General features: G+C 55.9%; 1 protein-coding gene across 4 annotated transcripts in view; it reads left to right on the top strand.

Moving 5' to 3' along the window:
- VPS8 (VPS8 subunit of CORVET complex) overlaps positions 1-26,740 on the top strand; it is a 78,443-nt gene that overhangs the window by 38,254 nt on the left and 13,449 nt on the right. For all 4 annotated transcript variants that reach the window (XM_068165785.1, XM_068165784.1, XM_068165787.1 and 1 more), the window contains exons 26-41: positions 1,976-2,095; positions 3,116-3,187; positions 4,229-4,348; positions 5,200-5,256; positions 6,307-6,389; positions 8,052-8,136; positions 9,376-9,474; positions 12,039-12,128; positions 13,296-13,342; positions 15,609-15,750; positions 17,661-17,750; positions 19,059-19,101; positions 20,022-20,125; positions 20,781-20,859; positions 22,552-22,634; positions 26,277-26,357. In XM_068165785.1, coding sequence (XP_068021886.1) covers positions 1,976-2,095; positions 3,116-3,187; positions 4,229-4,348; positions 5,200-5,256; positions 6,307-6,389; positions 8,052-8,136; positions 9,376-9,474; positions 12,039-12,128; positions 13,296-13,342; positions 15,609-15,750; positions 17,661-17,750; positions 19,059-19,101; positions 20,022-20,125; positions 20,781-20,859; positions 22,552-22,634; positions 26,277-26,357 — 1,395 coding nt within the window. The remainder of the gene's footprint in view (positions 1-1,975; positions 2,096-3,115; positions 3,188-4,228; positions 4,349-5,199; positions 5,257-6,306; positions 6,390-8,051; positions 8,137-9,375; positions 9,475-12,038; positions 12,129-13,295; positions 13,343-15,608; positions 15,751-17,660; positions 17,751-19,058; positions 19,102-20,021; positions 20,126-20,780; positions 20,860-22,551; positions 22,635-26,276; positions 26,358-26,740) is intronic.

Here is a 26,740-nt window from a genome sequence, read left to right as displayed (position 1 = left end):
TAGAATGGCTCAGGTTGAAAGAGACCTCAGAGGTCATCTGCTCCAACCCTCTGCCATGGCCAGGGATGCTCCTCAACTACCCTAGAATGCCCAAGGTGTTGTCCAGCCTGGCTTTGAACACCCCCAGGAGGAGGCAGCCACAGCCTCCCTGGGCAGCCTGGGCCAGAGCCTCAGCTCCCTCCTGCTGAACAACTTCTTCCTCAGCTCCACTCTAACCCTGCTCTGCCTCAGCTCCAAACCACTTCCCCTTGGCCTGTCCCAGACACTCTCATGGAAAGTCTCTCTCCATCAGCTCCTCCTTTTTGGAGCTCTGATGGTGTTCCTGAGAGCTTGGTTTAAGTAACCTCTGTCTGTCTGCAATCCACCCTAGGTACAGTCCAGGTTGGCTTGGTTTATTCTTGTCAGAATTCCTGGTGGGTATCAGGCTCAAGGAGGCCAACAGGGAGGGTTGATATTCACTGCTGGCAGGAAAATGAACTGGGATTAGGAACAAGAGAGAGCAGGGCATTTGCTGAGGGTGGCTGGCAGAGTGCTGCCTGCCAGCTCTCCATGGGCTGCCAGTGTGCCTCACACCTCTCTGCAGCACTCTGCTCTGCTCTGCAGGCAGCCAGAGCTGCTGGGGTGTGGGACAGCTGCAGCTGGCAGTGCCCACAGGCTCACAGTGCTCACCTCTCTGCAGCACTCTGCTCTGCAGGCAGCCAGAGCTGCTGGGATGTGGGACAGCTGCAGCTGGCAGTGCCCTGGCTGCTCCCTGGGGGCTGGACACCTCTGGCAGTCACCTTCCTTTGCAAAGATCTGTTTAAGTTCCAGGCACTAGGATGTCAGTGGAGGATGTAGAGAGTTGAGTGGCACCCAAGTCAGTCTTTGCAGTGTCAGAAGCTTTAGGGTGGTGGGGGGCAGTGAGTGGCTCTTCCCAAGAGACAGGGAATGGAGCTGTGCCCTGGACAGAGAGAAGCTGTCAGGAGGAGGAGGAGGAGGCAGTTAGCTAATTTCACACACTTCAGTCTGCAATGCAAGCTTTAGTTCTCTCCTGATCATAAGCTGGTTGGCAAGCTTCAGAGAGGGACATTCTCTCCCTCCTAAGAAGCAGCAGAAGACATTACTGAAGTAAGAAGACTGCTGGGCCCCCACAGTGCTTTAGAGCTTGAGGGCAAAGCAGGAGAGGCTGCTGCTGGCCCATGTGCTCTGGGTGAGCTGAGATGCAGAGCAGCTCTGAGTCATAAGAGAAAGATTAATTAGAATAGACCAGACCAGGTTGGAAGAGACCTTCAAGGTCATCACGTCCAGCCCCTCACCCAACACCACCTAATCAACCAACCCATGGCACCCAGCACCCTATCAAGTCTCCTCCTGAACAGCTCCAGGGATGGAGACTCCACCACCTCCCTGGGCAGCCCATTCCAATGGGCAATCACTCTCTCTGTGTAGAACTTCTTCCTAACCTCCAGCCTGAACCTCCCCTGGCACAGCTGGAGACTGTGTCCTCTTGTTCTGGGGCTGGCTGCTTGGGAGAAGAGACCAACCCCTACCTGGCTCCAACCTCTCTTCAGGTAGTTGTAGAGAGCAAGAAGGTCACCCTTGAGTCTCCTCTTCTCCAGGCTAAGCAACCCCAGCTCCCTCAGCCTCTCCTCACAGGGCTGTGCTCCAGACCCCTCCCCAGCTTTGTTGCCCTTCTCTGGACTCGTTCCAGCATCTCAACCTCCTTCCTAAACTGAGGGGCCCAGAACTGGACACAGGACTCAAGGTGTGGCCTAACCAGTGCAGGGTACAGGGGCAGAATGACCTCCCTGCTCCTGCTGGCCACACTCTTCCTGATGCAGGCCAGGATGCCCTTGGCCCTCTTGGCCCCCTGGGCACACTGCAGGCTCATGTTCAGCCTACTATCGACCAGCACCCACAGGTCCCTCTCTGCCTGGCTGCTCTCAGCCACTCTGACCCCAGCCTGTGCTCTGCTCTGCTTGCATTGTCCTTGCAGATCTTTGAGTTCCTGATCCGTCTGCACTCTGCTGAGGGCTCGGGGGAGGAGGAGCTGTACCCCTACGTGAGGACCCTGCTGCACTTCGACACGCGCGAGTTCCTCAACGTCCTGGCCCTGGTGAGGGACTGCTGCCCGTGACCCACACTGCTGGGGGCTGGAGCTCATCCAGCCCAAGCCCCCGCCAGAGCAGGGCAGCCAGGGCAGGGCACACAGAACACATCCAGGGGGGGCTGGAAAGGCTCCAGAGCAGACTCCACAACCTCTCTGGGCAGCCTGCTCCAGGCTCCAGCAGCCTCACACCAAAGAAGTTTCTCCTCATGCTGAGGTGGCACCTCCTGGGTTCCAGCTTGTGTCCACTGCACTCTCTCTACTGTATTCCTGTCTCTCTTGAACTGCAGAACCCAGAACTCCAGGTCTGGTCTCAGTAGGGCAGAGTAGGGGGTGAAGAGAAATTCCCTTGACCTGCTGGCCACACTTTTCTTAGTGCACCCCAGGACGCCTTTGGCCCTCTTGGCCATGAGGGCACATTGCTGGCCCATGGGGGACTTGATACCCACCAGGACTCCAAGGTCCTTCTCCATGGAGCTGCTTTCCAGCAGGCCAGCCCCTCACCTGTCCTGGTGCCTGCTGCTGTTCCTTCCCAGGTGCAGGGCTGACCTCACCCAAGGGAAGGGCACAGTGCCAGTGCTTCCCTCCCTGTGTCACAGCTACATCGTTGCTGGGCCTTCTGTTGCTAAGGCAATTGCTGCATTGCTGCAGAAGTTCTGATTTTCCTTCTGTGAGATCCCAGAGGAGATCAGAAGAGTCTTTACATTTAACCTGATGAACAGAAGACTCTGGTGGCAGAGGCCAGCTTCAAAGCCCAGAATGATGTGTTTGTGTTGTGTAGCCACTCCCTCTCCTGCACAGGGGTGAGCTCCCTGCCTTTACAGGTTTGGTGGCTTTCCTCTGTCTGTTTGGAATTTTCCTGGGGTGTGTCAGACCCCTCTTGGTGTTTACACAGAGCAGATTGGGAACCTGCTGCTTAGGCCACAGAGCTGACAGTGCTGCTGGGTCCCGTGGCTGCTGCTTGTGTTTGCTTCTGGGCTGGGCAGTGCAGAGCACTCTTCTCAGGCTGCCCATGCTTTCCACATGCAGACTTTTGAAGACTTCAAGAACGACAAGCAGGCTGTGGAGTATCAACAGAGGATTGTGGACATCCTTCTGAAAGTGAGTGAGCCAGTAACTGCCCTCTGGTTCAGGTCTGGCTGTGTGACAGCATGCAGTAGGGCCTGCAGTGTGAGTGAGGTGTGTGCAGTCCTGCCCTGCTGACTCCTCCTGAGAACATCAGGGGCTGGAGCATGGATTTGCCTCAGCCAAGGCTCTCAGTTGTGTAGATTCATGGAATGGTTTGGGTTGGAACCTTGCACACCACCAGGGTGGAGGCAGCCACAGCCTCCCTGGGCAGCCTGTGCCAGGCTCTCCCCACCCTCACTCTCAACAATTTCTTCCTCATCTCCAGTCTCAATCTCTCCTCTCCCAGCTCAAAGCCATTATTCCTCATCCTGGCACTCCCAGCCCTTGTCCAGAGTCCCTCCCCAGCTCTCCTGGAGCCCTTCAGCTCCTGGAAGCTGCTCTGAGCTCTCCCTGGAGCCTTCTCTTCTGCAGGCTGCACAGCCCCAGCTCTCCCAGCCTGGCCCCACAGGGGAGGTTCTGCAGCCTCTGATCATCTCTGTGGCCTCCTCTGGAGCCTCTCCAGCAGCTCCAGGTCCTTCCTGTGCTGGGGGCCCCAGAGCTGGAGGCAGTGCTGCAGGTGGGCTCTGAGCAGAGCAGAGGGCAGAATCCCCTCCCTGTGCTGCTGCTCTCCCTGCTCTGGCTGCAGCTCAGCACTCAGCTGGCTCTGGGCTGCCAGGGACCAGTGCTGGCTCCTGGGGACTTTGTCCCCAGCTGACAACCCCAAGGCCTTCTCCCCCAGGCTGCTCCCAGCCACTCCTCACCCAGCCTGGAGTGGATGATAATTCACACACATCAAATATGGTGACAGAGAAGCCTCCTTTTCTGTCTGTGATTTCCCCTGACATGTGCTTTGGCAGCCTTCTCCTCCAGTGCTTCCAATTGATTCCACTCCTTGATTCCTTCTGAGAAGGAGAAAAGGAGATGTGGTGGTTGCACAGGAGCAACTTGCTGCAGTGTCCTGGCTGGTTCCCCAAAGGCATCTGCAGAGTCACTCACTCCTGTTCTCATTTCTCCATTCTCTCTCTTCCCTCTCAGGTGATGGTGGAGAACTCTGACTTCACCCCGTCGCAGGTCGGTTGTCTCTTCACCTTCCTTGCCCGGCAGCTTGCCAAGCCCAACAACACCTTGTTTGTGAACAGGACCCTGTTTGACCAGGCAAGTGCTTGTGAAGCAGTTCTGGAGGTGCTGGTGCAGTCCAAACCAGGCAGCATCTTACAGAGTCATGAAGGTTGGAAAATACCTTCAGGATCGTTGAGTCCAACTGTAACCCAGCCTGAAGTGCCACAGCTGCAGCTTCTTGAGCACCTCCTGGCATGGGGACTCCACCACCTCCCTGGGCAGCCTGTGCCAGTCCCTGACCACTCTGGCACCAAAGAAATTTGTGCTCATCTCCAACCTAAGCCTCCCCTGGCACAATTTCAGGACATTTCCTCTCCTTCCATCACCTGAGAGTAGGGAGCAGAGCCCAACCCCCAGCTGGCTGCAGCCTCCTCTCAGGGAGCTGCAGAGAGCAATGAGGTCTCCCTCAGCCTCCTCTTCTCCAGGCTGAACACCCCCAGGGCCGTCAGCTGCTCCTCCCCAGCCCTGCTCTCCAGACCCTTCCCCAGCTCTGGCCCTGCTCCAGCTCCTCAGTGTCCTCAAACGGTCACATCCTGCTTGGAGTGAGAGCCCAAAACTGACCCCAGTGTTCCAAGGTGAGGCCTCAGCAGTGCTGAGCACAGGGGCACAGTCCCTGCCCTGCTCCTGCTGGCTACACCATTGCTGCTCCAGACCAGGCTGCTGGTGGCCCTCTTGTCCCCCTGGGCACCCCCAGGCCCATGTTTAGCTGCTGTGGCTCAACCTCCCCCCAGCACTAAAGGGCTGAGTACCCCCAGAGCAGCAGCGCATTGTCATTGCTGTGCTGTGTTCTGGTTCGCTGCTGCAGTCAGTGCTGCTCAGCAGCTGCTGGTTGGGGCTGTGCCAGCAGCTCTGTGGCCTGCTCCTGACTGCAGTTGCCTCCTGGGCAGGTGCTGGAGTTCCTGTGCAGCCCAGACGACGACTCGCGGCACTCGGAGCGGCAGCAGGTACCGGCCCGGGTGCAGCCCCTGCTCCAGCTCTCAGCGGGCTGCAGGGCAGAGCTCAGCCTCCTTGGGGATCCAGGCTGGCTGAAGGGCATGTGCCAGCGCAGACACCTGCCACGGGCACGGCAGCCAGCGGGGAGGAATTGGGCAGTGCTGCCCACAGCTGGAGTGAAGGGGGACAGCAGCCCAGCCGCAGCTGCAGCTGTCTGGCTGCAGCGGGAGCAGAGGCCAGGAACAGCCTGCATAAAGCATGAGACCTTCATGCTCCTAGAATCATGGAGTTGTTTGGGGTGGAAACACCCTTTAAGAGCATCCAGTCCAACTGGCAACCCAACCCCACCATGGCCACTAAACCATGGCCCAAGTGCCATGGCCACACCTTTCTGGACCACCTCCACAAGGGGGACTCCACCACCTCCCTGGGCAGCCTCTGCCAGTCCCTGACCACTCTGGCACCAAAGACATTTGTCCTCCTCTCCAACCTAAGCCTCCCCTGGCACAATTTCAGGCCATTGCCTCTCCTTCCATCACCTGAGACTGGGGAGCAGAGCCCAACCCCCACCTGGCTCCAGCCTCCTCTCAGGGAGCTGCAGAGAGCAATGAGGTCTCCCTCAGCCTCCTTCTCTCCAGGCTGAACACCCCCAGCTCCCTCAGCTGCTCCTCCCCAGTCCTGTTCTCCAGACCCTTCCCCAGGTTGGTTGCTCCTCTCTGGCCCTGCTCCAGTGCCTCAGTGTCCTTCTGGCAGTGAGAACCCCAGAGCTGAACCCAGCACTCAAGCTGTGGCCTCAGCAGTGCTGAGCACAGGGGCGCAATCCCTGTCCTGCTCCTGCTTCCCACACCATTGCTGCTCCAGGCCAGGATGTTGGTGGCCTTGGCCACCTGAGCACACTGCTGCCTCATCCTCAGAGAGGTGAAGGACAATGAATGAAAAGCTGCTGTGAAATAATCCTGTGTTAAAACAGCATTCAGTGGAGCAGGAGCAGTGGGCTTGTAATGGCCCCAGCTGTCCATCTGCATTTCCAGTGGCAGTTAAGTGGTCTTCTGTCTCTGCAGGTCCTCTTGGAGTTGCTGCAGGCAGGGGGCATTGTCCAGTTTGAAGAGAGTCGTCTGATCCAGATGGCAGAGAAAGCTGAGTTGTGAGTGCCTGTGTCCCATGCAGAGACTCTGCCTTTGCCCCCTGGCCCTGCTGCTTGAATGCTGCCTTTGGATCTGCACAGCTTTTTTCCTCCACATGTCTTGTTCCTGCTTTGCAGCTGTGCCTGGAGCTCTTGGTGCATCACCTTGTCCTTCCTTGTACATCTGCTCATTGCTAGTCCCAGGCTCTGTCTCACCTCTCCTGGGGGTTCTCACAGTGTCTTGCTGAGAGTGGAGCAGAGCTACAGAAACTCTTCAGGGTGAAGCCCTGCAGGGCTGAGCGAGCTTTGACACTTCCTATCCCAGAACTTAGGCCTTGTTCAAGGGTATCAGTGTAGGTGTGAATCTCCACCACTGGCAGAGGGAGATGACTTCTTGGGGGGAGAGCCACAGGTGGGTTTCAAAGCACGAAGGGGTCTGGATCCACCCCCATGGTGCTCATTTTAGAAGTGAGTAGGAGAGAAAAGGCAGTGGCTGGAAAGGCTGAAAGTTTCCACCATCTCCTTTTGGTGCTTTATGCTTCCAGAGATCTGTCATGCCTGAGGAGGGCTGGCCAGGGAGGGCATCCCCCCAGCCCTGAGTGTGGGGGTTCTGGACTGCAGAGGAGCAGAGGTGTGGTGGCAGGGAGTGCCATGCCTGCTCTCCTGTGTGGCCTAAGGGTTACTCAGCCAAATTGGTCAGACTCAAGAACTGCAGCTGTTGAACTTGGCTTTTCTCCTTGTTCAGTGAGTGTGAGTGCCAGAGCCACCAGCATGGCCACTGCCACCTGAGCTGAGAGCCTGCAGTGCAGTGTTACTGAGGCTGCATTTGTCTTGCCTCAGTTGCATCTGGTTGAAGGTAGGAAGCTGGGTCAGAGCACATCTTGGAATCATGTTCACCATGCTTCACAAACTGGCAGGGATTGGAAGGGACCTCCAGACACCCTCCAGCCCAACCCCCTGCCAGAGCAGGGCACCCAGAACACATCCAGGGGAGGTTGGAAAGGCTCCAGAGCAGACTCCACAACCTCTCTGGGCAGCCTGCTCCAGGCTCCAGCAGCCTCACACCAAAGAAGTTTCTCCTCATGCTGAGGTGGCACCTCCTGGGTTCCAGCTTGTCCCTCTTGGTCCTTGTCCTGTCCCTGGGCACCACCAACTAGAGCCTGGCCCCTTCCTCCTGACCCCCAGCCCTCAGCTATTGATAGGCATTGATCAGATCCCTCTCAGCCTTCTCCTCTCCAGACTCAACACCCCCAGGGCTCTCAGCCTCTCCTCACAGCAGAGCTGGTCAAATTTTCTCAAACTACTACTGGGGCTTGGGCTGCCTTAGAGCCCAAGGTGCCTGGAAATAAGGAAGCTGAGCTGTGAGCAGCAGAACCTATGGCACCTGACTTCTCAAAGGGTTTTTGTGCTCTGTCCCTCACCTCTTGCCTTAGGAGCTCCTCTCTACTGTATGTGGCTTCCCCCACAGAGTGAGGCTGGTGAGAGCTGGCCTGGGGCACATGGAGACTGGAGCCACCCAGCCCCGTGCTGCAGACCTCCAGAGACGCTGCCACATGCTCTCTGTAAACTGTGTGGTGCCTTCTGCTGGGTGCTGCCAGGCTGTGCAGGGGTTGAGCCCCCCAGCTCTGCTCTGCTGACTCAGCTGAGTGCCTTTGGCCTGACCTGGAGGTGTTTCCCTCCTAGCTTCCAGATCTGTGAGTTCATGTATGAGCGGCAGCTCCGCTACGACAAAATCATCAGCTGCTACCTGCGGGACCCCCTGAGGAAGGTGAGTCCAGAGGGGCCTCTGCCCTGCACAAAGGTGAGTCCAGAGGCCTCTGCCCTGCTCCTTGTGCAGTGCACAAAGGTGAGTCCAGAGGCCTCTACCCTGCTCCTTGTGCAATGCACAGAGGTGAGTCCAGAGGCCTCTGCCCTGCTCCTTGTGCAGTGCACAGAGGTGAGTCCAGAGGCCTCTGCCCTGCTCCTTGTGCAGTGCACAGAGCTGAGTCCAGAGGCCTCTGCCCTGCTCCTTGTGCAGTGCACAGAGCTGAGTCCAGAGGCCTCTGCCCTGCTCCTTGTGCAGTGCACAGAGCTGAGTCCAGAGGCCTCTGCCCTGCTCCTTGTGCAGTGCACAGAGGTGAGTCCAGAGGCCTCTGCCCTGCTCCTTGTGCAGTGCACAGAGGTGAGTCCAGAGGGGCCTCTGCCCTGCTCCTTGTGCAGTGCACAGAGCTGAGTCCAGAGGCCTCTGCCCTGCTCCTTGTGCAGTGCACAGAGGTGAGTCCAGAGGCCTCTGCCCTGCTCCTTCACTGCACCCTGTCCTGCTGGCCAGACTGGGAGGCGCCATGGCAGCCCTGCTCTTCTGTCCTGCTTCTCCCTCTTAAGAAGTGTCCTCTTTCACACTTGAGCTACAGCCAAGGATTTTTGTGTGCTGGGGAGGAGTTGATCTGCTTTTAAAGTTTCAGAGCTTTTGGTCTCTTTTTAAATCTATTCACAGAATGGTCTGGGTTGGAAGGGACCTCAAAGGTCACCCAGCCCAACCCCCTGCACTCAGCAGGGACATCCTGAACTGGAGCAGATTGTTCACAATCCTGTCCAGCCTCACCTTGATTATCTCCAGGGCTGGGGCCTCAACTGGCAGCTCCCTGGGCAACCTGCTGCAGTGTTCCAGCAGCCTCCTGCTGCAGAACTTGTTCCTCACATCCAATCTCAATCTGCTCTGCTCTCATTTCCAACCACTGCCCCTGGGCCTGTCCCTGCAGCCCACTGGGAACAGTCCATCTTCAGACTGGAGGACAGCTCTAAGGTCTCCCTGGAGCCTTTTCCTCTCCAGGCTGAACAGCTCCAACTCTCCCAGCCTGTCCCCATAGCAGAGGTGCTCCAGCCCCCCAGTCATCTTTGTGGCCTCCTCTGGACTTGCTCCATCAGGACCACCCTAAGACTTTTGAGCTGCTCTCCGGTACCCAAGTGTGTGGTGGTGGTGCTGCTGCTGCAGCTCATGCTGTGCCCTTTGTGGGTTTGTGCCTCACAGGAAGAAGTTTTCAGCTACATTCACAACATCCTGTCCATGCCTGGCTACAGTGCTGAAGAGAAGCAGTCGGTGTGGCAGAAAGCTTTGGAGCACATAGAGGTACAGTGTGTCCTACCCCCACACTCCCTCGGCTTCGGCTGGCTCCTGTTGGGCCAGCCTTGTGCTGAAAGCAGAAGAGTCACCATGGTGAGTCCCAGCCCTTCAGGGACCTCTGACCTGGAGGCTGAGTCGTCTCACCCAGTAGCAGGGCATTGCTCAGGCCTTGGCTGCCTGCTTCCCAGGGCTGCAGTTCAGATAACAGAGCCTCACCAGGGGAGGTTGGCAGGCGAGTGCTGCAGAGCAGAGCAGGGCAGGGCAGGGACCCATTGGCAAGTCTCTCATCTCCTGAGTGTGCAGCAGCAACAGGGTCAGGAGATAGGATAGGATAGGATAGGATAGGATAGGATAGGATAGGATAGGATAGGATAGGATAGGATAGGATAGGATAGGATAGGATAGGATAGACCAGACCAGGTTGGAAGAGACCTTCAAGATCATGGTGTCCAACCTATCAACCAATGCAACACCACCTAAACAACTAACCCATGGCACCAAGCGCCCCATCAAGTCTCCTCCTGAACACCTCCAGTGATGGGGACTCCACCACCTCCCCAGGCAGCCCATTCCAATGGGCAATCACTCTCTCTGTGTAGAACTTCTTCCTAACCTCCAGCCTAAACCTCCCCTGGCACAGCTTGAGACTGTGTCCTCTTGTTCTGGTGCTGGCTGCCTGGGAGAAGAGACCAACCCCCACCTGGCTCCAACCTCCCTTCAGGTAGTTGTAGAGAGCAATAAGGTCACCTCTGAGTCTCCTCCTCACTGACCATCATTGACCTAACAGCCTATTATCACAGTGCCCATCTTGCAGTGATCTTCCTGACAAGTGACCTCCTGAGCTGGCAGATGGAGGCAGGAAGCAGCACAGTTCCCCTGTGATCCAGGAGGAGGTAGTTAGAGACCTCCTCAGCCACTTGGATCCCCACAAGTCCATGGGACAGGATCCATCCTAGGGTGCTGAGAGAGCTGGCAGAGGAGCTGCCAAGCCACTTCCCATCATTTTTCACCAGTCCTGGCTTGGACAGCAGCACTCTGAGCTGGGTTAGGAACTGGCTGGAGGCTGAGCCCAGAGAGTGGTGGTGAATGGTGCCACAGCCAGCTGGCAGCCAGGCACCAGTGGTGTGCCCCAGGGATCAGTGCTGGGCCCCATCCTGGATCTGGATGAGGGCATTGAGTCCATCATCAGTAAGTTTGCAGATGACACCCAACTGGGGGCAGGAGTTGATCTGTTAGAGGGTGGGAGAGCTCTGCAGAGGGACCTCGACAGGCTGGACAGATGGGCAGAGTCCAAGGGCAGGAGACTGAACACATCCAAGTGCCAGGTCACAACAACCCCAGGCAGTGCTACAGGCTGGGGTCAGAGCAGCCAGGCAGAGAGGCACCTGGGGGTAGTGGCTGATGGTAGGCTGAACATGAGCCTGCAGTGTGCCCAGGCAGCCAAGAGGGCCAAGGGCATCCTGGCCTGCATCAGGAAGAGTGTGGCCAGCAGGAGCAGGGAGGTCATTCTGCCCTGTGCTCAGCACTGCTTAGGCCACACCTTGAGTCCTGTGTCCAGTTCTGGGCTCCTCAGGTCAGGAAAGATGTTGAGATGCTGGAAGGTGTCCAGAGAAGGGCAAGAAAGCTGGGGAGGGGTCTGGAGCACAGCCCTGTGAGGAGAGGCTGAGGGAGCTGGGGTTGCTTAGCCTGGAGAAGAGGAGGCTCAGGGGAGACCTTCTTGCTCTCTCCAACTCCCTGAAGGGAGGTTGTAGCCAGGAGGGGGTTGGTCTCTTCTCCCAGGCAAGCAGGTTGGTGCCATAGTTTAGTTGATCAGATGATGTTGGTTCATAGGTTGGACTGGATGATCTCTGAGGTCTTTGCCAACCTGGTCTGGTCTAGCCTAGTCTATTCTATTCATGGCATCAGTCTGGGTGCCCTGGCACTTGTGGGAAGATGGGCTCATGGCTTCTGCTGTAAGACACAGGCTGTTGCTAGGCTTCTCCTCTACCTAATGATTGTTTTTGACCTCTTCAGTCTCTTTTGCTTCAGGGGATGGACATGTCTGCAACTGATTGTCCAGTCAGTAGGGATGGGGAATCCACACTGGTTCCTCTGAGGTGCTGTCCAGCCCGTGCAGGGTGATCTGGAGGTAACCCAGGGCAGTGCCTGGCTATGGAGCAGGTGGTCACACACCTGCCCAGGCTCACTCACCAGCACATGGCCACAGAAGTCTGTCCTGGGAGGTGGACAAAAACCTGCCTGTGGAAACTGCAGCACCAGCACCTGCAAGTGATGTGTGACTGGAGCACAGGCAGCTGTCACCACACCTGGTGGAAGATTTCCTTGCCTTGGGACTGAGCTGTGGCCTGCTGTGGTGTGAAGTTTTGCATTGTTGCAGGCAAGGCAGAAAGCCTTTCAGAAATGGCTTTACAGAGTCCTCTTTCTTCTCCTGTGTTTCCCAGTCACTCTGGGGGGTGTTCCTTGGGCCAGCTGTCACCTAGGTGGAGATGCAGTTGCAATGAGTGTGGGCATGGTGCTGCTGCAGAATTCTGTTGCCTATGCCACTGGTTCTTTTTATTCCCTCTGCACAGGAGCTGCTGCTGCTGAGCCCCTGTAAAGCAGCTGAGCTGGCAGCCATTCACTTCAGTGAGCAGGTGGAGAGCATCATTGCAAACCTTAAGGTACAGTGTCAGACTGCAGGGGTCTTGGTGCTTGCTACAGAGGGGTTGCTCTGCTTGCCAGAAATGACTGAGAGGATGAGGAGGAGTAAGTCGTCACTGTGCCACAAGCAGAAGGAAGATGCTCTGAGGGCTCCTCAGCTCCAGGAAAGCTGCATGGACATGCTCTGGCCTGCTGAGAGAATCCTGGCCATACAAATGTACATCACCTGCTAGGGCAGGTTGTAGGCTGCAGTTCAGCACAGCTGGCACCCACAGCAGGGCTGTGGTCAGCAAACAGCCTCCTAATACCTGGGCAAGACAGATGCTTGAACCACCCTCAAGCGATGGAGCAGACAGGCTGAGACATCAGGAGGCTGTGAGACCTGGACAGGCTGGAGAGCTGGGCAGAGGGGAACCTAAATGAGGTGCAGCAAGAGCAAGTGCAGAGTCCTGCACCTGTGGAGAAACAGCAGCAGGCACCACCATAGACTAGGGGTTGACGCCTGAAAGCAGCTCCATGGAGAAGGACCTTGGAGTCATGGTGGGTGGCAAGTTCCCCGTGGGCCAGCAGTGTGCCCTTGTGGCCAACAGGGCCAAGGGCATCCTTGGTTGCATTAAGAAGAGTGTGGCCAGCAGGTCAAGGGAGGTTCTCCTGCCCCTCTGCCCTGCTGAGACCACATCTGGAGTATTGTCCAGTGCTGGACTCCCAAGAGACAGAGCCCTGGGGCTGTTTAGTCTGGAGAGGAGAAGGCTGAGAGGGATCTGATCAATGTCTATCAACAGCTGAGGGCTGGGGATCAGGATGCAGGGGCCAGGCTCTGTTCAGTGGTGTGCTGTGACAGGGCAAGGGACAGTGGACACAAAGTAGAACCCAGGAGGTTCCATCTCAACAGGAGGAGAAACTTCTTTGGTGTGAGGGTGCTGGAGGCCTGGAGCAGGCTGCCCAGAGAGATTGTGGAGCCTCCTTCTCTGGAGCCTTTCCAGCCCCACCTGGATGTGTTCTGGGTGCCCTGCTCTGGCAGGAGAGCTGGACTTGATCTCCAGAGCTGCCTTCCAGCCCCTACCAGGCTGTGGTTCAAATGGGCAGCAGCTGTGAGCAGAGCATTCTGCAATGGCTGTAGTTCAGTTATCACTGGTTTCTGGCACATCAGTTAAAACAGTGATACTCTGTCTCTTCTTCCTGTGCAGGACCAATTCTTACTCTTCCAGTTTCTGAGGAGTCTCCTTGATCCAAGGTATGTAAGAAAATTGGGCCCTTGGCAAAATGCACCTTGAAAACATAGGTTGAAGCCTGGGCAACAGCAGGCAGCCTGCAGCCAGGATTCAGGCTTAGGAGAGCTGATTTGCTCTTCAGGCTGCTCAGAAATCAGAGTGCTCTGGGGACTGTCCTTCAGCACAGCCCTTGCCAGCTTCCTACCTGGGAAGTAGTGGTGTGGGTTCCAGTGCCTGCAGTGTGACAGCTGGTGGGAGCTTGGGCACTGGTCTAACAGGTGGTCTGAGGGATGTGACATGGTTCCACTCTGCCTGGGAATGCCATTTCACTCTTCTCACCCCAGCAGTTTGCTCACTTCACCACGGTGCCCAAGCTTCAGGAAACCAGAGCAGTGTTTGGGTCTGTTGGCATTGCTCATTTCTGTCTCCTTGCAGAGCTGCTGCCATACTTCACTGCAAACCTCACTGCTGCTTGCTCCATCTGCTCTGGTTCTTCCAGCACCTCAGCACTGAGCCTTCTCTTTTCTCTTGAATCAGTTTCAGGTGCTGCAAGGCCTTGAGTTTCTTTCCTTATTTTGTAAGACATTTCCACATGCACAGCTCCAGTTGCCTCCAGTTAAGGCAAGTGAAAGGGAGCTCTTATTTTGTCAATCAGCTGCAAATGAATTGTGGAGCAGGAGGAAAAGCTGATGCTGTTTGAAGCATCAGGGTTTCTGTTCCACAGTCTCACCACCCTGACTGAAGAACTCTCTCCAGCAGCTTCTCATGCTGGGGGCACCAGAGCTGGAGGCACCAGAGCTGGAGGCAGGACTGGAGGTGAGGTCTGAGCAGAGCCCAGGGGCAGAAGCCCCTCTCCTGCCCTGCTGCCCACACTGCTCTGGCTGCAGCCCAGCACACAGCTGCCTGCTGGTCTGCAGGAGGGCACTGCTGGCTCAAGCACCTTCCAGACCTCATCCGCAGGGGTCCCCACACTTTGCAGTGTATCTGTAGGTAACCTACTGGTGAGATTCTTCTGGGAACCTCTCTCTGTATTCAACCTATCTAAATATTTGTAGGTTTTTTAGCAGAATTCTTTGTTAGCAAAGAGACTGAGAGCATGAAGGAGCTTTCAGTGTCTGGGAGAGGAATGATTGCTTGGTCATAGTGGGACAAGGCTGATCAGGCTGGCAGCACTGCCCTAGCTGGTGGCATTTGTGCAGGGATTAATTTGGCCCATTTAATTTAGCAAGAGATTTATTTTCAAGGAGGGGGGAAGGGAGGAAACAGGGTTAACAGAAACTGCCTGGGGAAATTAAACCCAAATATCCCTGTTTGTATCTTCTGAAGAGGCAGGGAAAGGGAGGAGCAGCAAGCGTGGTGCAGCTCCTTAATCACAGCCTCTGCTGCCCTGCCAGTTTAAACTCTAAGGTTCTTTACCTCTAAACAAATCAATGTCCCAGTGGGCATGGCTGTTTGTAGGGGGGGGAGGGGTGGCACAGCAGCTGGCTGAGCTTCTTGAGCAGCAGTGTTCTGAGTCTACAAATGCCTCCCACCAGCCCAGGTTGCTCAGGGCCTCATCCAGCCTGGCCTTGAACACCCCCAGGCAGGAGGCAGCCACAGCCTCCCTGGGCAGCCTGGGCCAGACTCTCAGCTCCCTCACACTGAAGAACTTCCTCAGCTCCACTCTAACCCTGCTCTGCCTCAGCTCCAAACCATTCCCCCTTGGCCTGGCTCAGACCCCCTCAGCAAAAGTCTCTCTGCAGCCTTCCTGCAGGATGCCTTCAGGTCCTGGCAGGCAGCTCTGAGGTGCCCCTGGAGCCTTCTCCTCTGCAGGCTGCACAGCCCCAGCTCCCTCAGCCTGTGCTCACAGCAGAGCTGCTCCAGCCCTGGGATCATCTCTGTGGCCTCCTCTGGCCTCTGAACACTAAGCAAGAATCAGCACAACATTATTCAGACAAAGGCAGAGGTTTCTAGAGCAAACAGAACATCAGCACCCACAGAGCCCAGGAGGTTTCACTGAAGGAATTAGACCCTTGTGCCTCTTTGCCACAGGGGCTGCTGAAGGTGTGTTTGTGCTGCTAGGTTTCTTCACAGGGGACTGTGGTAGCCTGCTTGGTGCTGAGGGAAGGGAAGCTCCTCCTGACAGGCCTGTGGCACCAGGAGCTGGGACAAGCAGCAGATCTCTCTCTCTTAATATGAGATTATTGATTTTTCTCTTCTGTACTAAGGACAAAAGACAGCACCCAACTGAGTAAGGATTTCTTCTGGCCTAGAATTTGTCCTGAGTCTCCTGTACCTCCTTTGTTCTAGGGAAGGCATTAACCAGGACCTGGTTCACTTAGCACCCTGCATCACCGAGCAGTTCATCGAGCTGCTGTGTCAGTACTCCCCAGACCAGGCTCTGGAGACACTTAAAGTTCTGGAATGCTGCAGACTGGAAGAAACCATCCAGGTAGGAAGGAAATGAGTAAGGACAGGGGCTAGGGGAAGCATTCAAATCAGCTCCTGTCTCTTTAAAGTCCTGTAGAAGAACTTCGGTCTAGGCTCTGAATTAGCTCCTGGATACTCTCCCAATCCATTTGGATTCCACAAGGGCTTGTAGTGCTAGGAGGAGGGGCAGTGGTTTTAAGCTTGAGGAGCGGAGACAGACTGGAGAGGAGGAAGAAATTCTTTCCAGTGAGGCTGGGGAGAGCCTGGCACAGGCTGCCCAGGGAGGCTGTGGCTGCCTCCTGCCTGGAGGTGTTGAGGGCCAGGCTGGCTGAGGCCCTGAGCAGCCTGTGCTGGTGGGAGGTGTCCCTGCCCATGGCAGGGGATGGAGCTGGATGGGCTTTGAGGTCACTTCCAGCCCAACCCATTCCAGGTTTTTATGACTATGAAAGCATGGGCCAGGGGGGTTTGGAAAGCACTAGTGCCAACAGTGACAGCACTGAGGGAGTGACTGGCTCTCACATAGTATCATAGCATCACAGTATCAGTCAGGGTTGGAAGGGACTACAAGGATCATCCAGTTCCAACCCCCCTGCCATGGGCAGGGACACCCCACACTAGATCAGCCTGGCCAGAGCCTCATCCAGCCTGGGCTTAAACACCTCCAGGGACAGGGCCCCAACCACCTCCCTGGACAACCCATCCCAGGGCCTCACCACTCTCTTGGGGAAGAACTTCCTCCTCACCTCCAGCCTGAATCTCCCCACCTCCAGCTTCATTCCATTCCCCCTAGTCCTATCACTACCTGAGATCCTGAGCAGTCCCTCCCCAGCCTTCCTGTAGCCCCCTTCAGATACTGGAAGACCACAATGAGGTCACCTGGGAGCCTTCTCTTCTCCAGACTGAACAGCCCCAACTCCTTCAGTCTGTCCTCACAGGAGAGGTGCTCCAGCCCTCTGCTCATCCTCTTGGCCCTTCTCTGGACACCTTCCAGCACCTCCACATCCCTCTTGTAATAGGGGCTCCAGAACTGGAGGCAGTACTCCAGGTGGGGTCTCAGCAGAGCTGGGCAGAGGGGGAGGATCACCTCCCTTGCCCTGCTGGCCACACTTCTCCTGATGCAGCCCAGGATCTGATTGGCTTTGTGGGCTGCAAGTGCACACTGAGAGCTCCTGTTGAGCTTCTCCTCCCCCAGCACCCCCAAGTCTCTCTCCTCAGGGCTGCTTTCCAGCCAGTCCCTGCCCAGCCTGGATTTGTGCCTGGGATTGCCTCCACCCAGATGCAGGACCCTGCACTTGCTCTTATTGAACTTCATGAGGTTGGCTTGTGCCCACCTCTCCAGCCTGCCCAGGTCCCTCTGGATGGATCCCTTCCCTCCAGCTGTCTGCTGCACCACACAGCTTGGTGTCATCAGCAAACTTGCTGAGGGTGCACTCAGTGCCACTGTCCATGGCAGCCACACAGATGTTGAACAAGCCTGGTGCCAGGACTGATCCCTGAGGGACTCTGCTTGTCCCTGGCCTCCACTGGGACATGGAGCCATTGCCAGCCACTCTTTGGGTGCAGGCCTCAAGCCAGTTCCTTATCCATCTAGTGGTCACCCCTCACACCCATGTGTCACCAGCCTGGAGCCCAGGATGTGGTGCGGGACAGTGTCGAAGGCTGTGCTCAGCTCCAGGCAAACGACAGCAGCTGCTCACCCCTCAGCTATTCTCTATTACATCAGCAGCAGCCTGTCCTTTGATCTGGAGTTCTGGTTTTTATCTGAAAGGTTTGAGTGCTGGTGGTGGCCACAGGGCAGGCTGAGAAATGAAGGCAGCAGAGCTGTGGAACAGACATGAGGCAGAGGGTCAGCATGGCCCTGTGGAGCAGCAGAGACTGGCAGCTTTCTGAACATTTACCTTGGCTTGTTTGGGTCTTTTTCTTTCAACTCAGATAACCCAGAAACATCAACTCCATGAAGCCTCTTCATATTTACTGGAGAAGAAGGGTGATATCCATGGTGCCTTTCTGGTTATGCTTGAGGTACAGTATGCTGAAATCCTGAATGCTTCCAGGGCCTGCAAGAGAGCTACAAGAGAGCTGGGCAGGGGCTTTTGACAGGGTTTGTAGTGGCAGAACAATAGGGAATGGGTTGAAGCTTGAGGAGGGCTAATTTAGGCTATATCTAGACCATAGTTATGAGGAGGAAGAAGTTCTTGGCAGTGAGGGTGGGGAGAGCCTGGCACAGGCTGCCCAGGGAGGCTGTGGCTGCCTCCTCCCTGGAGCTGTTCAAGGCCAGGCTGGATGAGGCCCTGAGCAACCTGGGCTGGTGGGAGGTGTCCCTGCCCATGGCAGGGGGTTGGAGCTGGATGAGCTTGAAGGTCCCTTCTAACCCAACTCATTCTGTGGATCTGTGGCATGCTGCCATGGCAAACATGGCAGATGTGGCATGCTGTGCCATCAGCATCATACCCTATCTTAAGATTTCATATTGCTTCAAAATTCCCCACTAAAATCCAAGGAAGCACAGGCAGCTGGAACCTCCCCAGTGGGGACAGGCTGGGAGAGTTGGGGCTGCTCAGCCTGGAGAGGAGAAGGCTCCAGGGAGACCTCAGAGCTGCATTTCAATATCTGCAGGGGACCTGCAGGCAGGCTGGGGAGGGCCTGTTCAGAAGGGGCTGTGGGCATAGGACAAGGGGAAATGGTTTGGAAGTGGAGTAGGGCAGAGCTAGGTTGGACATCAGAAGGAAGTTCTGTGAACAAAAATATCACAGAATGTTTGGAAGGGACCTCTGGAGATCGAGTCCAACCCCCCTGCTAACACAGGGTGACCCACAGCAGGATCACGAGATCCAAGGGGGGTTGGAAGGTCTGCAGAACAGGAGACTCCACAACCTCTCTGGGCAGCCTGCTCCAGGCCTCCAGCACCCTCACACCAAAGAAGTTTCTCCTTATGTTGAGCTGGAGGCTCCTGGGTTCCACTGTGTGTCTATTGCCCCTTGTCCCATCACAGCACACCCCTGGGCAGAGCCTGGCCCCTTCCTTCTGACACCCACCCCTCAGACACTGCTAGCCATTAAAACCTGTGGAGGTGTCTGCCCAGCAGAGCACTCTGCTTGCCCTCAAGCATCTAGCAGCTGATAGGTGCTGCAATCACGTTTTATTAATCAAAACCCACCTTGCAGCTCCTATTTTCCCTTCCCTGTTTGGAAAGCCCTTGATGCTATGTGAGCCCTGCTGGGGAAGAAGGTGAGGATGATCCTGTGTCACCTTTCAGAGCCACGTCCTTGCAGGGGCTGAGTTGTTCTGTTTCATGAGGTTCCCTGTCCTGAGCTCTCTCTTCTGTTGCAGTGGCTGCAGAGCAGGTTGCTGCTGCTGACCCAGGCTGATGAAGGTAAGTTGGAGGGTACCTGCCCCTCTCTGTTCCAGAGGGAAGCAGGCAAGTCAGGGCTTGTCCTGCTGGCTGCACCAGGAGCTCTTCCAGTGACATTTGGCTGTTAGCTGGTGCTCAGGTGCCCATGGGGTGATGCTGCTGTGGACTCTGATCTTGGCAGCGATCTGCAGCAGGCTGTGTGGCTGGCATTCTCTGTGTGGGATGGGTACCCTGGTAGCTTTCCCTGGCCAGCTGCAGGTTGCACGTGGTGCAGAGTGGGTGGAGAGTAGCCCTGAGGGAAAAGCCTTGGGGGTGTTGGTTGCAGAGAAGCTCTCCATCAAATCCATCCCAAACTGCTGTAGCAGACATTTGGTAGGAATATTGCTGAGACACCTGGAAGCAGCTTTTTGGTTTGCAGCAAACTTCTCTTCTGCTTACAGAGAGCTAGTGCAAGCACAGGGCACTGGCCCAGGGCCTCTGGAGCACCTACCTTATGGAATGCAGAACCTGCAGTTGTTGTTTTATGGTGTCCTAAACCACAGCTAAGGTCATCTTCATTCAAGTACCTGAAGTGTTTGATGTGCCCCACTCATTGTGCTGGGCAGGAGGAAAATCAGGTCCTGGCCTGATAATTGAATGGCTGACTGCAGTGAGCAGAGTGCAGGTGAAGAGCATCATAGAATGGAGTGGAGTAGAGTAGGAGTGGAGTGGAGTAGAGTAGGAGTGGAGTGGAGTAGAGTAGGAGTGGAACAGAACAGCATAGGAATAGAATAGGAGTAGAACAGCAGTAGAATTGAAATAGAGCAGAGCAGAATAGAACAGAGCAGAATAGAACAGAATAGAATAGAGTAGAATGAACTCTTTACTTTGCAGAGTGATTGGGAGGTAACATAGCTAATAATAATAATTGCAGTTTGGTCTCTTTCTCTCCCCAAACTCAGGCTCAGCTGAACTTCCCTTGCTGGAAAACATTGAAGATATCTTGATGAAAACCATTGACCTTTGCCAGAGAAACTCACACAGCTTAGACCAACAGCAGCAAGAGGTAAGGTGATAAAAAGCATCAACGAGCCCTCTGCACCTCCTGAAACCTCTTCATATGCTTCTCCCCAGCATCAGAAGGACACAGAGCTGCTGGAGAGAGGCCAGAGCAGGCCACAAAGATGATCCAAGGGCTGCTGCAGCTCTGCTGGGAGCACAGGCTGTGAGGGAGCTGGGGCTGTGCAGCCTGCAGAGGAGAAGGCTCCAGGGATCTGAAGGGATCCTGCAGGAAGGCTGCAGAGAGACTTTTGCTGAGGGGGTCTGGAGCCAGGCCAATGGGGAATGGTTTGGAGCTGAGGCAGAGCAGGGTTAGAGTGGAGCTGAGGCAGAAGTTATTGATTGTGAGGGTGGTGAGAGTCTGGCCCAGGCTGCCCAGGGAGGCTGTGGCTGCCTCCTGCCTGGGGATGTTGAAGGCCAGGCTGGATGAGGCCCTGAGCAGCCTGGGCTGGTGGGAGGTGTCCCTGCCTGTGGGGAAGCTGGGACTGGATGAGCTCTGAGGTCCCTTCTGACCTGAGCCATTCTTTGATTCTAACACATTTCAGTGCCACTGCAGCCATGAGCAGTGAGGCTTTGGAGCTGGACTCTGACATGGGTCCCAGCTCATTTTCAATTCTGCTCTGTTCTTACTGGTTTGTATTTTTCTCATTCCATCCTTTCAGGCCCTCTGGTTTCCCCTGCTGGAAGCTATGATGTCCCCACAGAAATTACCTGGCTCCTCACAGTGTCAATACTCTGAATGTAAGTAATGAGACTTTGGTGACCCCAAGGACTAATGAAGGACTGAGTGCTGTCTCTCCTGGACTGAAGGCAGAGAGGAGGAGCAGCTCTGATAGCTGCTGGATGCTCTGCTCCAGTAGTAGAGCTGAGCAGCAGCACTGAGCTCAGGTTGGCTGCTTGGTAGGCTGCAGCTCTCAGACAGCTCTTTCAGTCATGAGTGAAGAGGAACCTTGCTGTGGCTTCCCCTGAAAAGTTGGTTCATAGTCATAGATTCATAGAATGGGTTAGGCTGGAGGGGACCTCAAAGCTCATCCAGTTCTGGTGGGACACCTCCCACCAGCACAGGCTGCTCAGGGCCTCATCCGGCCTGGCCTTGAGCACCCCTAGACAGGAGGCAGCCACAGCCTCCCTGGGCAGCCTGTGCCAGGCTCTCCCCAGCCTCACTCTCAAGAGTTTCCGCCTCATCTCCAGTCTCAATGTCCTCTCTCCCAACCCACAGGGGAGGTTCTCCAGTCCTCTGGTCATTGTATGGCTTCCTCTGGACCTGCTCCAGCAGCTGCACATCCAGCCCTGTGCTGCAGAGTGCCTGCAGCTGTGTGTGCTTGAGGGGCACAGCATTCATAAGGAAGGATGCTGGTGGTCATGCTGTCTTTCCTTCCAGTAACCATTAGCTACATCTGCACTCCTGGGACAGTCTTGCAGAGATCAGTGACCTCCTCCCTCAACTCCTATTTGCCTCTAAGTTCAGAATCTTCCCTGCATTATCCTTTTTCATGAGCTAATGCCTGCAGCAAAGTAATCTGAAGTGATGCCAGAAAGGATGAGAGGATAATGGGCCTGGATCCTGCATAACTCTTTTGGTTTTGGTCCTCATATGCTGCCCAGACAGCTCAGTGCCCCACACAGACTGAACTGCTGGGTCCATGCAGATCTAAATACTGGCTCCTGCTTTGGGGTCTTTGAGATATAGGAACAAGTTTCATAGTATCATAGTATCATTCAGGGTTGGAAGGGACCAGCAGAGCTTCATACTGGGAAGTTTTGGAGGCAGGCTGAGGGAGCTGGTGTTCAGGCTGGAGAAGAGAAGGCTCCAGGGAGAGCTCAGAGCAGCTTCCAGGACCTGAAGGGCTCCAAGCAGGCTGCAGAGGGACTGTTCCCAGGGGGCTGCAGGGGCAGGCCCAGGGGCAATGGTTTGAAATGAGAGCAGAGCAGATTGAGACTGGATGTGAGGAACAAGTTCTGCACCAGGAGGCTGCTGGAACACTGCAGCAGGCTGCCCGGGGAGGTGCCAGTTGAGGCCCCAGCCCTAGAGCTATTCAAGGTGAGGCTGGACAGGGCTGTGAGCAACCTGCTGCAGTGGAGGATGCCCTTGCTGAGTGCAGGGGTTGAACTGGGTGAGCTCTGGAGCCTTTCATAGTCTCTGACATGGATTGTGTGGGTAGCAGCAGCAGAGGTGGATGGCAGTGCTGCAGTGTGAGGCTCCCAATGAGACCCTTGCTGTAGGCAGGCTGTGGGAGGGCAGTGGAGAGGCATCATGGTGTGGAGAACTTTCAGAGGTACTTCCTGACCCAAAAGCTGGGTGTGCTTAGTGCAGCACAGGAAACAACAAAGCCATTTGCAGAGGAGAGAACATCTCCTGAGCCCCAGAGGTTGCTCCCTGGTTGCTGCTTGAGTGCTGGTGCACAGCCTGAGGCTTGGTGCTTGATCTTGCAGCTCTGAAGAGCCTGACCATGCAGGTGCTGAACAGCATGGCTGCCTTCATCGCTCTGCCTGCAATCCTGCAGAGAATCCTACAGGTGAGTTCCTTTGCCCAGGTCACAGCACCACAGAATGTATCAGCTTGGAAGAGACCTTCAAGATTGCTCAGGCCCACAGTGAAATTCAACACCAAATCATGGCCCTAGCTGCCATGGCCACACTGCCTGAACCCCTCCTGGGCTGGGGACTCCACCACCTCCCTGGGCAGCCTGTGCCAGTCTCTCCCCACCCTCACTGCAAAGAATTTCTTCCTCATCTCCAGTCTCAGTCTCTCCTCTCCCAGCTCAAAGCCTTTGTTCCTGCTCCTAGGGCTGGGGCTGCCTGCTGGAGGTGTTCAGGGCCAGGCTGGATGAGGTCTTGAGCAACCTGTGCCGGTGGGAGGTGTCCCTGCCCATGGTAGGGGTTGGAACTGGATGCTCTTGAAGGTCCCTTCCAGCCCAACCCATCCTGTGAGGTCCATTACTTTGCCTTCTCTGACCAGCAATTGTGGCACTCCAGGTTTAGTGCTCTGGCTCCTGCTTCAGATCAGACCTTCTGCAGATGTGAGCTCTGCACCCAAAATGCTTTGCTGAAGGGCACTGTGCAGGGGGCCATGGGCAGGATCCACAGCTTTCACAGGAGACAGGCAGGCAGGCTCCTGGCAAGTCTTTGCAGCAGTGATGATTTGTGTTCTTGCTCATCCTTAATGATGCTGGAAGTTCATTATTGGATAGGAAATCTGCAGTAACCCTGTCAGCAGAGAGCCAGGGGGAATCCCCTTGAGCAGCTGGAAACCTTCCCTGTCATCAGGGATGTGACTGCTGGCTGCAGAGGGCTGAAAGCTGAGTGTTAGTTCCCTTACACAGCTGTAATCCTCTCTGCATCTTTGGTGCCTGCAGAATGCAGAACTGCAAAAGCCAGATGCCTGAAACCTGCCTGTAGGGACCCAAAGGGGGGAAGGAAGGAGCCAGTGACAGCCTGGAAGCATAAAGATCCAAGAAGCCTTGGCCTCCATTTCCTTAGCCCTCCTGGGAGCCCTGCCTGGCTTTTGTTGGGGGATTGCTGGTCAGTCGGGATGGGCTTGGGGCTGGTTTGGTGGCTGGGCTCCTGAGGGCTACCTCACCTCCTTGGTTTCAATCAGGTCAATGAAAGACCCCCAAAGCCACCCCAGCAAACACCTCCCTGTGCCACTGGAGCAGCATCCTGTAGACATCATCAGAGTTCCGTGGTGCGCTGAGGGGCTTGCCCTCACAGCCCTGCAGTTGATTTGGCTCCAGGGCCGCTGCTCAGTGCTGGGCTGGCTGCCCATCAGCTTGCCCCTGCAGACTTGCTCTGATACTCCCTGGCTCAGTGGCTGTGGCTGCTTGGGTGGCTCCTCTGGGTAACTTCCATGCTGCTTCAGTTGGCTCTGTCTCCTGCTTATCCTTTCCCTCTTTCACTCCCGGTCCCAGCAGGGCATCAGCCTTGCTCCTGCCGCTTTCCTCACTCCTCTCCTCCACAGCTCTGCATCCAGCCCCTGCTTTCCCTCCCAGTCTCCATTCTGTCTGCATTGTTTTTCTTCTCTCTAGGTCAGTTTCCTCTCTGTCTCTTGCCAGTGTATTTTACAGTATCCCAGCATCACCAAGGTTGGAAGAGACCTCAAGGATCATCCAGTCCAACCAGTCACCACAGACCTCATGACTAGACCATGGCACCAAGTGCCACATCCAATCCCCTCCTGAACACCTCCAGGGATGGGGACTCCACCACCTCCCTGGGCAGCACATCCCAATGATGAATTACTCTCTCAGTGAAGAACTTTCTCCTCACCTCCAGCCTAAACCTCCCCTGGCACAGCTTGAGTCTGTGTCCTCTTGTTCTGGTGCTGGTTGCCTGGGAGAAGAGACCAGCCCCCACCTGGCTACAACCTCCCTTCAGGGATTTGTAGAGAGCAATGAGGTCACCCCTGAGCCTCCTCTTCTCCAGGCTAAGCAACCCCAGCTCCCTCAGCCTCTCCTCACAGGGCTGTGCTCAAGGCCTCTCCCCAGCCTTGTTGCCCTTCTCTGGACACCTTCAAGTCTCTCAATGTCCTTCCTAAACTGAAGGGCCCAGAACTGGACACAGGACTCAAGGTGTGGCCTAAGCAATGCAGAGTACAGGGGCACAATGACCTCCCTGTTCCTGCTGGCCACACTCTTCCTGATGCAGGCCAGGATGCCCTTGGCCTTCATGGCCACCTGGGCACACTGCTGGCTCATGTTCAGGCAGCTGTCAATCAGCACCCCCAGGTCCCTCTCTGTTTGGCAGCTCTCAGCCACTCTGACCCCAGCCTGTAGCACTGCCTGGGGTTGCTGTGGCCAAAGTGCAGCCCCTGGCACTTGGACTTGTTGAATGCCATCCTGTTGGCCTCTGCCCATCTGTCCAGCCTGGCAAGGTCCCTCTGCAGAGCCCTTCTGTCCTCTCACTGACCAACATCTGCTCCCAGCTTGGTGTCATCTGCAAATGTGCTGATGCCTGACTCAATCCCCTCCTCCAGATCATCAATGAAGATGTTAAAGATTTTCTGCCAGTGTCTTTGCCCGTGCCACCAGTAAGCTTCTCTGGGTTTCTGGCAGGCTCCTCCCAGTGTCCTTCCACTGCCTCCCAGCAGGGCAAACTGGATTCTTCCAGGCCAAGACAAGGGCTGTCAGTCTCTGGGATGTGTATTGCACAGAGCTGGCTTCCCCTGTGCTCATCTGAGGCACGCCTGAGTACTGTTCAGCTTTGGACCCCTCGCTGCAGGGACACGGAGGTGCTGGAGCGTGGCCAAAGAGCAGGGAAGCTGGTGACAGGCCCTGAACACGAGTCTGAGGAGCAGCTGAGGCACCTAGGGTTGTTTAGCCTTCAGGAGAGGTTGAGGGGAGAGCTCCTTGCTCTCTGCAGCTCCCCCAAAGGAGGCTGGAGCCAGGTGTGGGTTGGGCTCTTCTCACTTGCACCAAGTGAGAGGACAAAAGGAGATGGCCTCAAGCTGGAGGGGAGATTCAGGTTGGATATTAGGAACAAATTCTTCTCCTGTGGTGGTGGGATGCAGACTGTGCAGCCCAGCAGCAGTTCTGTCTCTGTGCCCCTCCCCAGACTGGCATCAGTGAGGCACACTGGTGCCTGTGGTCAGACCAGGTCACGGAACCACAGAGCTGTTGGGTTGGAAGAGACCTTTGAGATCACCAAGTCCAGACACTCCCAGAGCTCACAGCCCCCCACTGCTGCTGAGCCACTGCACCATGTCCCTCAGCACCACAGCCAGGGCTATTGAGCACCTCCAGGGGTGGGGACTCCAGCAGCTCCCTGCAGATCCCCGGAGCAGCTGATGCCTCCTGTGCCCCTGCAGGCTGCTCTCTGCTGCTTTCCCCTCCATTCCTCACATGCACTCTGCTCCTGCATCTCCTGGATGAAATGCCCAAGGTGACATCTGAAGCCTCTTGACCCAGGCACAGCAATTAGTGTAGCTGTCAGTCATTAATGACTGTTGATGCTGTCAGTAATTGGTGGATGTTGTCAGCTCCTCAGTTTTGCTCATTACCAATTTTCTCACCCAATGTTCTGCTGGCCTTGTGCATGTGCAGCACCTTTACATCTAAGCCTGCCATTTGCAGGGCCCCTGGGAGGCAAAAGAGAAAGGATCTGTAGGAGCCTGAGTGGTGACATCCTGGGATTCAGCTGCAGCTCTTCTTTTCTTCCTGCAGGATCCAGTTTATGGGAGAGGGAAACTTGGAGACATTCAAGGCCTCGTCCTGGGAATGCTGGACACCTTTAACTATGAGCAAGTAAGTGCCTCCCTGCTCTGGCAGAGGCAGTGCTGCCAGCTGGCCAGGGCTGCTGCTCCCTCTGCTTTGCCATCTCCCTCTGCTGGCATGCAGTGGTTGGTGTGTGCCTGGGAGCAGGGAGAGGATCATAGTATCAGTCAGGGTTGGAAGGGACCACAAGGATCATCCAGTTCCAACCCCCCTGCCATGGGCAGGGACACCCCACACTAGATCAGCCTGGCCAGAGCCTCATCCAGCCTGGGCTTAAACACCTCCAGGGACAGGGCCCCAACCACCTCCCTGGACAACCCATCCCAGGGCTTCACCACTCTCATGGGGAAGAACTTCCTCCTCACCTCCAGCCTGAATCTCCCCACCTCCAGCTTCATTCCATTCCCCCTAGT

Source organism: Melanerpes formicivorus, unplaced genomic scaffold, assembly GCF_026170545.1.
Source record: "Melanerpes formicivorus ecotype bairdi unplaced genomic scaffold, bMelFor1.0.p_v2 SCAF_93, whole genome shotgun sequence".
NCBI lineage: Eukaryota > Metazoa > Chordata > Aves > Piciformes > Picidae > Melanerpes > Melanerpes formicivorus.
This window is presented reverse-complemented; position numbering and strand designations above follow the sequence as displayed.